Source organism: Chenopodium quinoa, unplaced genomic scaffold, assembly GCF_001683475.1.
Source record: "Chenopodium quinoa cultivar QQ74 unplaced genomic scaffold, ASM168347v1, whole genome shotgun sequence".
Lineage (NCBI taxonomy): Eukaryota > Viridiplantae > Streptophyta > Magnoliopsida > Caryophyllales > Amaranthaceae > Chenopodium > Chenopodium quinoa.
This window is the reverse complement of record NW_018744460.1, coordinates 2804287-2817367: the sequence shown is the minus strand read 5'-3', so window position 1 is coordinate 2817367 and position 13081 is coordinate 2804287. Positions and strand designations below refer to the sequence as shown.

Sequence of the window (13081 nt, the reverse complement as noted above, 5' to 3'; positions counted from 1 at the left end):
GTGAACAAGGCCTGTTTTGTTATCACCTACTTTTTTGTTTTTTCTAGTTCAGTTCCTTTTGGGTGCCATGATTGCTAATCTTCTCCTATTTTGCATCATGGCAGCCTCTGTTGACCTCTTTTGGTCTCAAACTTTGGTTCTCTATTTGTTTTTTTTTTTTAAAAAAAATAAATAAATTCACGAATTAAGTGACTGCTCAAACAAAATTCTTTTCTTGAACCTGATTTTCATAATATTTGGCAATTTGGACTACAAACGCAATATTACCTGTCACTCTAAATTTCCATTATTTGCTATTAGTCACTACAAAACAACAAAGTTACAATTACAAGATAAAATCCTTAATGTGTATTAACCTTTAAACACATAATCTAAAAGAAATACGTATAATATGAGAAGGGATTCAATTCAAAAGAATGGAGGATGGATATTGGCTTACAATCTAAGAATCCCGCGAGACTTCAAATAAAAAGTCCAAATTTGGGAATAATCAGTACATACAATACTAACTTTGACCAAAAATAAAAAAAAAAAGATTTCCTGAAATGCAAAAACCTAAAATCACCCCAGAGTAGAACATAATGGAAAAGAATGATTGAAGAAAGCAGTATGTTTTGTGTAGACAACGTCCTCCCAAGAATCTGCATCCACCCCTGTTATCAGGAACCACTTCATTTTGTGTAAAGAACATCCTCCCATGGGTGGCGGTATAGTGGCTGCTTCAATCTCTTCTGGTCAAAGGTGTGCCTGGATTCCCAATGATACCATCAGTTTCATGTCATATAATTCCAAATCTTAATCAATTATGCTCTTACTTACTATGAACTAATGCAAAGACATATAATCGTATATTTATTTGTAGAAGAAACCACAAATGTAACTATGTAAGACATTGAAACTAACAGATGTAACTGACCCAGATTACAGGTCAATTGGAAGATGGACCAAAAGGAAAATAAGAACTTACCCAATCAGACCAATCGAACGTGCCAACACGAAGAGTCCATTCAGATAACCAATCCCAACAATCTCATCAATCTCTTGTTTTGTGAACATTCCACTGCCAGATAGGAGATCCAGGAAGAGTGACCCAATAGCACCATCAACATTAAGAACCAAGTTGTTGGCCTTTGAAAGGGTGTAAGTCTCAACTTGAACAGCATATTCCATGTATTTGACAGAGGGAAAATGTGTACGAGCAAATTCCTGCAAGAGCTCTACTCTCTTGTCTCTGTTGTCCCCTCTCTTGATCCTGTTCCAAAACAACACAGAAATTTCAGAAAGCTCCACAATAAGCACACACTTGAATTTAAGTACGGATAATAAAATAACAATGAAAATTAAGAAGCATTGACTCTCATGTCAATCATATGGAGCTTAAGAAGGTAAAGCAATGAAAAATGCCCTTACCTGTGTCCAATTCCAGGAACACGAATGCCCTTCTTCTTCATACTCTCGACAAACTCATAGGCAGTCAAATTCTGGAAAGAAAAAACAAAACAATCTCAGACTCAGAGTTACAACAAGATAAGACCGATGCAGGCACTAACGACCATGAAACCTACCCGGTCATATGCATCCTTGAAGTATCGTGCAGCATCATCAATAGCCCCACCAAATCGAGGTCCAATGGTAAGCAAACCTAGCAGTGGATTTTCAACTCACTCATTCAGTATGTATTCGCTACATAACCTGCAATCAATGTATTCAAACTAAAAGCAAACATCATGATGAACCATACAAGAGTGGATCATATTACCTGCAACAAGACTAGAAACAAGGTCCTTTCCAGCTCTTGCTGTTACAATTGTGTTGTGAGCACCAGACACACATGGACCATGGTCGGCACACAACATAACACAAATCTATAAACAAAACAAACATAGTAGTAAGTCACAAATAAGGACTTTGCTTCCATAAGAAAACATGATAATACCCTCCAGAAAACCTGTACACTTTGCAATTTGTTAATCATCATGTTTTACAAAACAAATTCCAAAATGAACAACCTCTTTTGGGATGTTGAGAGTATGAAGAAACATAAGAATTAATCTATATACTGACCTCAATAAAATGAGTACAGTAACGAGGAAGACTACGCTTAAACCACAACAGAGAAATGACATCGCCAACACCAAAGCCCTGCTCAATGATAGATGACATAGGAACACCAGCATAGCATGGTTCCTCGCCTAAGAAAACAAATATAAAACAACATAGAAAATCAGACCCAAGCGCAATTGAATTTTTCCAAACTACAGAGCATTTCAATACTTGGTGAAAATTTAAGTGATGCAACATACCTCGGTCATCAGAGATGGTGGAGATAATGTGAGTTGGAGCACGGACTTTTCCGCTCTTAATTGCTGAGTTAAGATCCTCGGGTATTTGTGGAGGTGTGAATTCTTTCACTGGTGCAATCTTGCCCTCTTCAGCCTACCACGGGGATAGCAAATGTAGTAAATTAGTATGGGAAGAATAACAGGAAGATGAAGGCATTTTACAACAGAATAAATTTTTTTTACAAATTGTGATATCCTAACCAATTGGTCAAAAGTCTGCTTGATAGCACCCTCAAATGCTTCGTAAGAGTCAGGAACAGCAGCTCCAGCTTCTCTCAATGCTTGATTTTTTGCTTGGGCAGACTCCATTTCACCACCACTTTTTGCACCCTAATGTAACAAAGTCATAAGTAATCTAGTTGTGCTTTATTTAATGTGCTGTAAGATCAATTTGATATTCAAACAGGAACTCACAGCATGGCCAAATTGTACTTCTGATTTAAAGAGCCTAGCACAGGTTCCACTGACCCAAGCAACAACTGGCTTACTTATTTTCCCTTGCTTCAGGGCTTCAACAAGGGAGTACTCGTCTCGTCCACCCAACTCTCCAAGTACAACAATCATCTTAACCTGCATGGTAAAGGGTCAGAGTCAAATAACTAGAAAACACAAGCAGCAGTGCAGCACAAGCGCACATACAATTTATAATGCATATTAAATAGATACAAGAGCATAGAGATGAGTTAGAAGCAGCAAGACTTCAAAACCAAGTGTAATTGACTCCATTTTCTTTAATTAATTGTTATTGTGAAGACACTCATGAGGAAAAAGTTGCCTTGTGGTGTTATCATATATGAACTACGTCATTACCACGGCTACCGGGGGATTAAATTTTGTGCATTCAGGTTACTGAAATCAAGCAGCTATGTTAAAGCCTTTCTGGAATCTCTGACCAAAGAAAGGTATATGGATTAGGTGGTTTTAAGTGTACTATCAAAAATCAAGATGTATATCAAATGAGGGTGCCTGATAATTTATCATGTAAGAAAGATTTAAAATGCTAAGAAGCACTTGAAATCTGTTGAACGTCAAAGTATTACTGCTTAGCAAGAGTGAATTTACACAAAAGGCTGCGTTAATAAGATTATAAGGGCAAGTAATCACTTGCAGTCTGTCAGACAATGGAGTATACCGCTTAGAGAGAGAATTTTCAAAATGGCAGCATAAATAAGATTATAAGGGCAAGTGGATACTGTGCCTTGGAGGTCTATATATGTGTAAATGGAGTAGCTCCAAGGGCCAACTTTATTTCATGGCTTGTGTTGTGGGGTAGGATAAGCCGAAAGTACAAAGGGCAGGTTACACAAAAAAATTATTAAAGTGATCCTTGTTGTGAATTAATTCCTTATCCCACCCCCCCACCCCTAACCCCCCTTCCAAAACATAATGATACAGTTTTAGTAAGCTCATCTCAGCATGATGAAAAAAACAAACCACAAACCCTCAATCCAATATCACTCCATCCAACTTGCCCTAACCTAATCTCTTTAAGCCTACTCATGTGAAACAATGACCCCATCATTATCTCCAAATACGCAAGTTTTTCTTGGCCAAAGAATGGTCAAGCGAACACGACTCAAGCTTGAACTCAACACAGACCCATAACAAGGCAAACAAACAGAGCTGAGTAAACCTAATTTTGGCTTAATAAGCTCATAAGCAGCTCAAATTTCATCAAAGAATATATGAGTTATAATATACATGAATAAGAAAATATAATTTCATTACTTGCTTTGAAGGATATCAAGTTAATAGTGAAAATCAACAATAGATATGTGGCAATCTGAAAAAGTATTTGATATGCTGCAACTGTTACTCAAGCTCAAGTTCGTGTTGCAAGAGCAGATCCGAAATTTTCCAATAAATTTTCCAATTTCTACAAGCTAGAGCTTGACTTGAACTCAAGTCAGCACTATTGCTAGACGCTGACTCAAGCTCTGCTCAAGTTGTCACCTTGGCAGGGGTGACCTCTGTTGATTATGCTACATCTAAGAATGCAATAGAGATTAAAGCTTTTCAACTAAACAAGCAGGTATAACTAGGATGAAACTCTTCACATAAAGATGTATAAATAATTTATTTGGTACCTGTGGGATGTTGTTAAACCTCAACACATGATCCGACAGAGTTGATCCAGGAAACACATCTCCTCCAATGGCGATACCTAAGAGAGAGTTTAAAGACATTTAGTTGAAGTCTATGAGCTATGAAATGAAAATGGAAAAAATGTTAAAAGAATTAAATACCCTCATATAGTCCGTCGGTTACACGTGCAATTGTATTATACAATTCATTAGACATGCCACCCTGCAACAGTGAAAATTGATCATGGAACTTTAAACTAAGGCCAGAACATAAAGCTGTACTATCAAGAACCTTGGAACTGCACAGATGAAACTTTTCAAGCCACTTACCGATTTAGAAACAAATCCAACAGATCCAGGCCTGTAAAGCTTGCACTGGATAATGTTGTCAATAGTCCCAGCAGTGTCACCAATCTTGAAGGCTCCAGCTTGGATACCTCCAACAGTAGCAGGACCAATAACAATCTTAAGCCCCAAACAATAAACGAAACATATTAGTAGCTGAATCTTATGCAGAATGATCATAATAGTAGAGAAGATATCAACTTTATGAGCCAAAAAATTAAGATGTTACCTTATTGTTGGCCCGAGCAAATGCGATCAACTGCTTGGTGTCCGACTCAGGAACACCTTCGGCTATAATAGCAATCACTCTAATGGTTGGCTGTTTCAATGCTGACATGGAAGAAGCAGCCGCACTACAGTTCAAAAGAGAAAGTGAGACTACAACTCAATTATTGAATATTTGAAGAGACACAGAAGAGGAACTGAAATTAACCTTCTATAAGAAGCAAAATTAATAAAGACATCAGCGGTAGGATGTGCAGCACAAGCTGCTTCAATGCTGCAAAAAATAAAGGAAATCCAAATGAGCCAACAAAGGATAAGGAATTTTGTTCACTTCCATTCAGACCAACAAAAGCCACAATGTCAGAACTTCATCAGTATTTATTGAAAATGATAGTATATACTATTTGACGGCCATGTGACAAACTGATACATCAAATCAAAGAGCCAACAAAAAAAAAAAAAAAAAATGAATAATAAACAAAAGTCCTTACAAATTGGAAAATACAATTACTCATAGCCACATGACGCTGCTAATGATTTCACCAACTGATATGTTCCTCAATCCAAGTTTGAGAATTAATCACCAAAAAAAGTCCACATCCATGAAATATCCTACCCACATCATATATTCTATGTTTCAAGTCTGATAATGACCGCACTTTGACCCTAATCAATAATCAAGTCTGATGGGACAACTAAAATACGATTCTCGATGCAAAGTAGGCTGACAAAGTAAACAGTTGCTGGTTTTTGATTTCATATAATTAATTAATTATATTACCGTGAGCATATAACTAGAATCTAGTCAGCGGAAGCCTAAGAAGTCATACTTTATGTTGGAGTTGTAAGTCTTTAGAAAAATAGTGATCATATACATTGATTTAAATTAGTATAAAAGCATAATAAACCAGACATTTTACAAAAGGATGCTTTTCCATGAAGCTAAACCCTTTAACTTTTCCACTTTTTGATTCACTAAACTCTCATTTTCAAGGATGTAACTACAAACCATCCTTAACCAACTATACTAATAACGATCTTCAAATTTAGCAATTTCCTCATGAAGCTGTTATACCCTTGAACCTTTCCACTTTTAATTACTAAACTCTCATTTTCAAGGATGTGACTGTTGACCATCCTTGACCAACTATACTGTTCATCAAATTTAGCAATACCGCTATGAAGATAAAATCCAAAATTCATAACCAATTTTATTCCAATAGTGAGTATATATGAGTGGCAAGAACACATACGTGGAATGTACTGGGATGGCAATTTCTTCCTGACCAAAGAACAATTTCTGAAATCCCTCAGCACCAGGATTGATGATTCCAGCAACAGATGGTGTTTCTCTCCCTATGCAAAGGAATAATTACATAAGAACAATCATTCAAAAATAGATCTCTCCCTTTACAGAGAACATAATAAAGGAATAAGGGAGTAAATATACCGCAGAGGAAATCAAAATCAAGCATCCGCTGGATAGGAAGTTGTTTATAATTATAAAATAGTGCTTGTGTAGTCTTCGAGAATATCTGACCGGTGGCCATGTTGCAGATTCAACCAGGCCTGAAAACAGACAGGATCATTAACGCGGTAAGCTACTGATCCAACAGCAAATTCTTACATCATCCAACGAGAGAAGAAAAGAATACTACATTTCAGACAAAATGAAAACAAGATCATTATAAACTTCAAAGTACACTCATACTTGAGATTGTCATGAGAATGCTAAAAAAAATGACACCTTTCCAATTTAACAATATGTCTAGTTTTCTACTACCACTCAAAAATATAAATATGCACTATCCTTACAATTACTCCGGATCCCACATTTTTTCTGGGTTTCCTAAAAAACATTGTCCATTTCCCGAAAGAACAGAACTTTAATTGCAAAGTTGCAATTTTCTTATGCAATTATCCCCCTTCAAAATATTGCGCGTCATCTATTCATGAGACAATCATTTCATACTAAAATTAATAACAGCATTTGTTAGTTCTAAAATTCTAGACTCTCAACAGAGTTACGTCCCTCAAGAACACAAGCTCATAGATCAAAATCCGAAGTGTATCATCCCAAATTGACGAATCATAAATTTCTCAGAAGGCCAATCAAAATAACATCTTTAAAGAACTTAAACTGCAAAGATAACATTAACCAACAAGTTCATGAACAAATACACCATAACTTAATACACTATAAGATCTTAATAATTAAAAAGAGCTAAGAAGGCCAATCAAAAAAACATCTTTAAAGAACATAAACTGCAATGATAACATTACCCAACAAGTTCATGAACAAATACACCATAGCTTAATATAATATAAGATCTTAATACAATGTACAATACAACAAATAAATAAACGATCACAACCCCAATAACTTCACTAACACAAAATATATACATTATAGATTTGATCTCAACTAGCTTATTCAATCAAAGTCCAGAGGAGTAAAACCCAAAACCCGAGATCAAATCCCATCTACATCATCATAAAACACAAACACACACCGATTAAAAACTCTTAAAACCTCGAAACTCACTCCTCAACAAAGGATCATACACAAATCACAGAAGCTATTCAGCAATCAGAAACCAAAACAGATCAAATGTAAAGTACACCGCATCAAATTAATCGATACTACCTAAAAATCAAGGCAAATGTAGGTGAACAAACACATAACAGATCTCCAACTACTTAATTTCTAAATTACGCAAAACAATCATGAATTCATATGACCTAACTAACTACCAACCAAGCGAAAATCTAGATCTGCGATGAAATCATACGATTAGGTGAGCCGAAAACAAATGATTTGTATGAAATTAATAGCATAAAAAAGCGGAATTTAAGATGAGAAATAATAAATGGGAGGAAAAATCAAACCTGGATCAAAGGGGAAAAACGAGGAGAGAGAAAATGAGAGGAAGAAAACAAAGAAGTGTTATTGGAAATTGAGAATGGTAGATTAGTGATTTTATAGTCGTTGAAGAGAGAGAAAATTAATTCGATTGGTTATATTTTTCTGACCAGCGACCAGTTGAGGAGTGAGGAAGGGATGATGAACGGGGAGAACGAGGGAAATATCGTGTTTTTAATTACTCGTACTCCAGATTTCGGGTTGTGAAGTTTATTTATACTCTGTCTTTTCGTTGTTTGATTGATCATAAAAAGTGTAAGATGATTGAATTGGTGAGGCCTTTAAAACTCTATCTATTAATCTAAATTAATTTTGTTGATTCAGTTAATTAAATTACCAAATACATCTTTCAGCTTAATCCTCCCAAAAAAAAGAAACTGTATGTAATTGTTATTCAGATACGGAGTATCAAATGTGATCTGTGAAATTGGCAACAAAATAACCACATCTTTTAACTTAATCCACCCAATAAAGGAAGAATGTCCGCAATTGTTATTTAAATACAAAGTATTATTTACAATCGATGAAAAATGGCAACAAAATTAATAGGTTTTGTATGGATAATCTCGATAACTTGTGCATGACATGGATACTTTACTCAAAAGTTCGATATTGCTTACATTGTGATGGAATATCGCTAATTAAATAAGATCTTTATTATTGATATCTTGTTGGTATTTTTTCTAGAAAGTACCCAAGTAAGAATAGTAATTCAATCGGAATGAATCACAATCCATAACTAAACTAATATAAGCATCCCATGCACAAACTTGTATATAGAGATAAAGGTCGATGAGAATTTAAATTTAAATCAATATTATGTTACATTGATATATGCATGCATAATGTTTTTTGTCACACAACCTAAACTAAAATCAATAAAATAATGTATCAGTTTAATCCTATAAAGTACAATTTTAATAAGTGCATGATATCTCAAAACTCATTTACACAAAAAAGGAAAGGAAAGAAAATTTATGTATCTCGAAAGGCATTTTATATTTGACGTGCAAATACATGTATTACATATGATAGCAATCAAATATTGATTGATTATGAATACTAGTCAATGAAACATTTATTTATTTTTTATTTTTGTTTTACATAAGTATTACATATTGTGATATTGAATCAAATATACGAAGCTTTTAATCATATTTTTTTAAAATTAAGTAATATGGAGTACTTCATATAAGATTATTTTGTCAATGTCAAAGTAGTTGATTAATTTTGATAATTATTCACTTACATAAGCAAACTTTGAACCTTAATCAAGTAGAATCAATAATTTACTTATTTATACTTGTATGCTGAAGCCATCAACCATGAATAGACTATACATAATTAGTGAAAGATTTGAAGAATCAAGTAATTAAAGCTGTAAATTATATGGTGCAAATTTTTACAGTACTATTCCTGTCAGAATAATTTTGGCAACGTGAGATAAGATTAAAAAAAAAAAAAATTATCACGTGGCAGATGGTACTGGTACAGTGGTACTACATGCTGTGGTAGTTAGCTCACAAGTTTGAGTAGAAATTTTGATTGTCTCATTTGTCAGTTCAGGACTTGCCCAAGAGAAAAATTTTGGTGTGCGCTGGGCCGTTGGGGGTTGGGTAGGTGAATCGGAGGGTCATAACTTAAGATTGCGACTTCTTTTTATACTCGATCAATCTCATTTTACTTGTTCTAATCAATTTAATAAATTCTTACGAGTATTATAATGTTAAATGGGACAAGTATATATGAGATGGCTATCTTATTACTTCTTTCATTCTAATTTACTTGCATTAGACGGAGTAGCAAGCACGAGATTATTTTATGCCGCTAATATGAATTATTATTGATAATCGGTTTCAATTTTTTTTTTTTTTTTAAATTTTATCTCATGTTGTCAAAATTCTAACATGAAAAGTACTACTACCTACGTTAAATGTTATCTGCAATTTTGGGGTATTATTTGTGAGATATAAAATATTTCAAAGTTGCACATAACATTTAACGGAGGTTGTATAAAAATTTGTTACGGAGTAATAAGAAAATGAAGCATATAAACTAGAACGCTTCAAAATTCAAATAGAAAAATGGAGGATGTTTAAGTTTTTGTGTGTTTCTTAAATGAGACAAGTTTTTAGCATGTACTAATTTTTAAAAAAAAGAAAAAGAAAAAGAAAAAATAGTACGGAGTAAAAAGGTTTAACAAAGCAAGTGTAGTAAAAAAGTAGAAAGATCAAGGAAGAACGGAGTGACTAAAGTGGAAAACAACTAAAAAAGTTCTTTGTATGATTGTTTTTATAACATTAGAACTAAACACAATTTTAGACCCTTGGCCTTTTAAAATTATTCTAACATTAATAATTCATTTTAAAACTCAATTCTAAGATCAGAGGTCTTCACAATTTACAGCGAACCACTATAAAATTGATTTGTTTATGTATTTGGATCATAAGTATATTTATTTTAAAATTTAAGACTACAAATTAAATTAGAAAGATAATACACCTAATATACTAATACTCCTAATATAATTATACTCCGTATTTGATTTCTTAAACCATTTTCAATTTCTATATTGTCATGAATCTCATGATCTCCATGATTTGAAAATGTCCAAGAAAACTACGTGTTTGCATGTCTTTTTCCTTTACGATTCTATTGTCACTATATATGTACGAAGTGTGACAAAACATTGAATATTAATTTTGACGACAATTTGTACTCCGTAGCATGCTTGCATTTCCTTTATTCATATTTTTTTCGTTCATAAGTCCTTAGCGAAGTAAGTTTATGTTTCAAATTCACAATTGATATTATTTCCAGGATATCAATACTTACGTAACTAAATGCTTCGAATAAAAGATGATTATATTCAAATATTTGGAGACAAATTAATTAGGAAAAATGCTATATATATCCCTTAGGTTTATGTATAAGAAGCTAAAAGAGAAAAATGTGTTAATGAAATATATTTATTAATTACACTAATTTGCGCGTGATTTTGTCATGCATTCATAAACTAAAGCCCTGTTCACTTCACCTTATTTTTGCTGAACTGAAATTAATTTTACTGAATTTAAATTATTTTTGTTGAACGGAAATTATTTTTACTGAACTGAAATTATTTTTCCTGAAGTGAAATTAATTTTGCTGGACTGAAATTATTTTTACTGATTCTCTATTATATTTTTTCTTTAGAGTTACTAATTTTTCCTGAACTGAAATTATTTTTACTGAATTAAACTTATTTTTGCTGAACTGAAATTATCTTTATGGAATATTATTTTTTTTAAGGTGAACTAAACAGGGCCTAATACGAGTACTAAAAAAGAAAAGATATTTAATGCTTATTTGTAACCCTAAGGGTTACATATAGCAGTACCCATTAATTAACTAGATGATTCAGTTTCACATCATTGGTAATGAGTTGCTTAATCTACGTAATCTTCTTACAATACACATATTTTTATAAGTTTTATGTATGCCATTCTAGATGATATTTATATCTTACTTTGTATAACTCCATATGTGTATTGTTGTTAATATATATTGGTTTTGTGGTTCACTTACACATATTGTAAATTCATAATTATGATGATTACTAGATTACTAGGTCTTTTGTAAACTTGTATACTATATCATTGAATATAAAACCAGCTTTTAAAGTATGTTTATATTTTGGATTGCATAGGTTCAAGTCAAGTTATTTTAATTTAAGTTAAATCAATCTTACAAAGTTTTCTTAACAATATAATTCAAACATAAGTTAGCTATACCCCTATACTGTTCACACAATGCACCAAAAGTCCAAAATCATTTTAAGTTGTAATACATTAGTTCGCTGTTACACATAAATAAAAATAATAATAATAATAATAATAATAATAATAATAATAATAATAATAATAATAATTGAACACAACAATGAATCACAACACGACTAAAACGAGCATGTATAATTGTATAAAGATACGAGGATCATAGTTTTGATTTAAAAAATATAATTACGGATTTATGGTATATTCTATGTCATTATTCACCAACATATAATAAATTAATGTAATAGTCTCGAAAGGATAGTCTCCCACTCTCCTCGTGCACCTCGTGTTATATTATTGCACGCTCCAATAATCACCCTCGTGTCTCACATGCCGCCGTTGGCAAAGATTACCAACGTAACTCGAATTTGAGTCTTCAAGAGACATGCAAAAAGCCAAAGAGGTGAGAAAAAAAATGGTAAAATCTTAAGTATTATTAATACACTCATAATTCATAGACTACACATGTTTAGGTTAATTGAAACCTTCAATGGTTTACTTAAATTTTATGACATATACTTATACACTTTTAATGACTTGTAAATTTATCAAAATCATTGTTCAAGCTTATTCGACGGTCGTTGTTCTAACCTATTAAAAGAAACGGTTATTTCATCTTGATAAAACTCTTGGATTTTATATGAGAAGATATAAGACGATTATAACTAAGGTGATCGTAATTGACATGAGCAATATTATTAGATACCCTTTGAATTAGTGTTATTGTTATAGAGTACAAATTTTGATAGTAATAGTGCAATAATTTTAGTGATATTTTATAAACTTTTTTTTTTTTTTTTTTAGTTATAAATAGGAATATACTACACTCTCTATGTTTTAATATAGTGTATGAAAGTCTAATATTACTATGTAAATTAGTCTAAATTAATTAATAATCATGTAAATTATATTGTACTCGATCTTACCAAGAAAGGTTTAACTCACTCGATAAAGTTTTTACATTAGATTATAGAGTTTTCCGAGGTAAGTTAGTCTAATTAGTAAATAAATATGAAAGATACATTGTACTCTTATTCCATTTGCTTAGCTTAGTTCACCTAAGTAAAATAAGTATGGTAGTGAATTCGTGATATATATAATACATGTTCAAAGTGTTATGTAAATTAGTCTAATAATTAATAATCATGTATTGGTCAAAAAAACAAAAATAATCAGGAAAATTGTATTGTACACTTATTCAATTTGACTAATAAAATCAAAATTATTGAATAAGCTACAATATCGAATTTACAGCCCATTTTGTTTTACTCATAAGAAGATTTATAGTTTTGTAGTTGGCCAAGTCAAAACAATACTAATTAAAGTGCTACTGCTAAATTACTAATG

The 13081-nt window shown here is 32.5% G+C and overlaps 1 protein-coding gene across 2 annotated transcripts; it reads right to left on the bottom strand.

The window, feature by feature from the left end:
- Positions 1–250: 250 nt before the first annotated feature.
- Positions 251–8109, bottom strand: LOC110697282 (ATP-citrate synthase beta chain protein 1-like). 2 transcript variants are annotated; one of them, XM_021874646.1, is made up of 17 exons: positions 7886–8109; positions 6447–6565; positions 6250–6352; positions 5205–5270; positions 5001–5124; positions 4757–4891; positions 4589–4649; positions 4430–4506; positions 2757–2912; positions 2544–2672; positions 2304–2436; positions 2065–2192; positions 1760–1865; positions 1566–1642; positions 1411–1481; positions 968–1252; positions 251–747 (listed from the first exon to the last, which is right to left on the bottom strand). In XM_021874646.1, the coding sequence occupies exons 2-17, from the start codon at positions 6544–6546 to the stop codon at positions 672–674; spliced, it is 1827 nt and encodes a 608-aa protein (XP_021730338.1). In that variant the 5' UTR covers positions 6547–6565; positions 7886–8109; the 3' UTR covers positions 251–671. The 2 variants fall into 2 exon arrangements, with proteins under 2 accessions (XP_021730338.1, XP_021730339.1); XM_021874647.1 differs by lacking the exon at positions 7886–8109 and adding an exon at positions 7542–7564.
- Positions 8110–13081: the final 4972 nt, after the last annotated feature.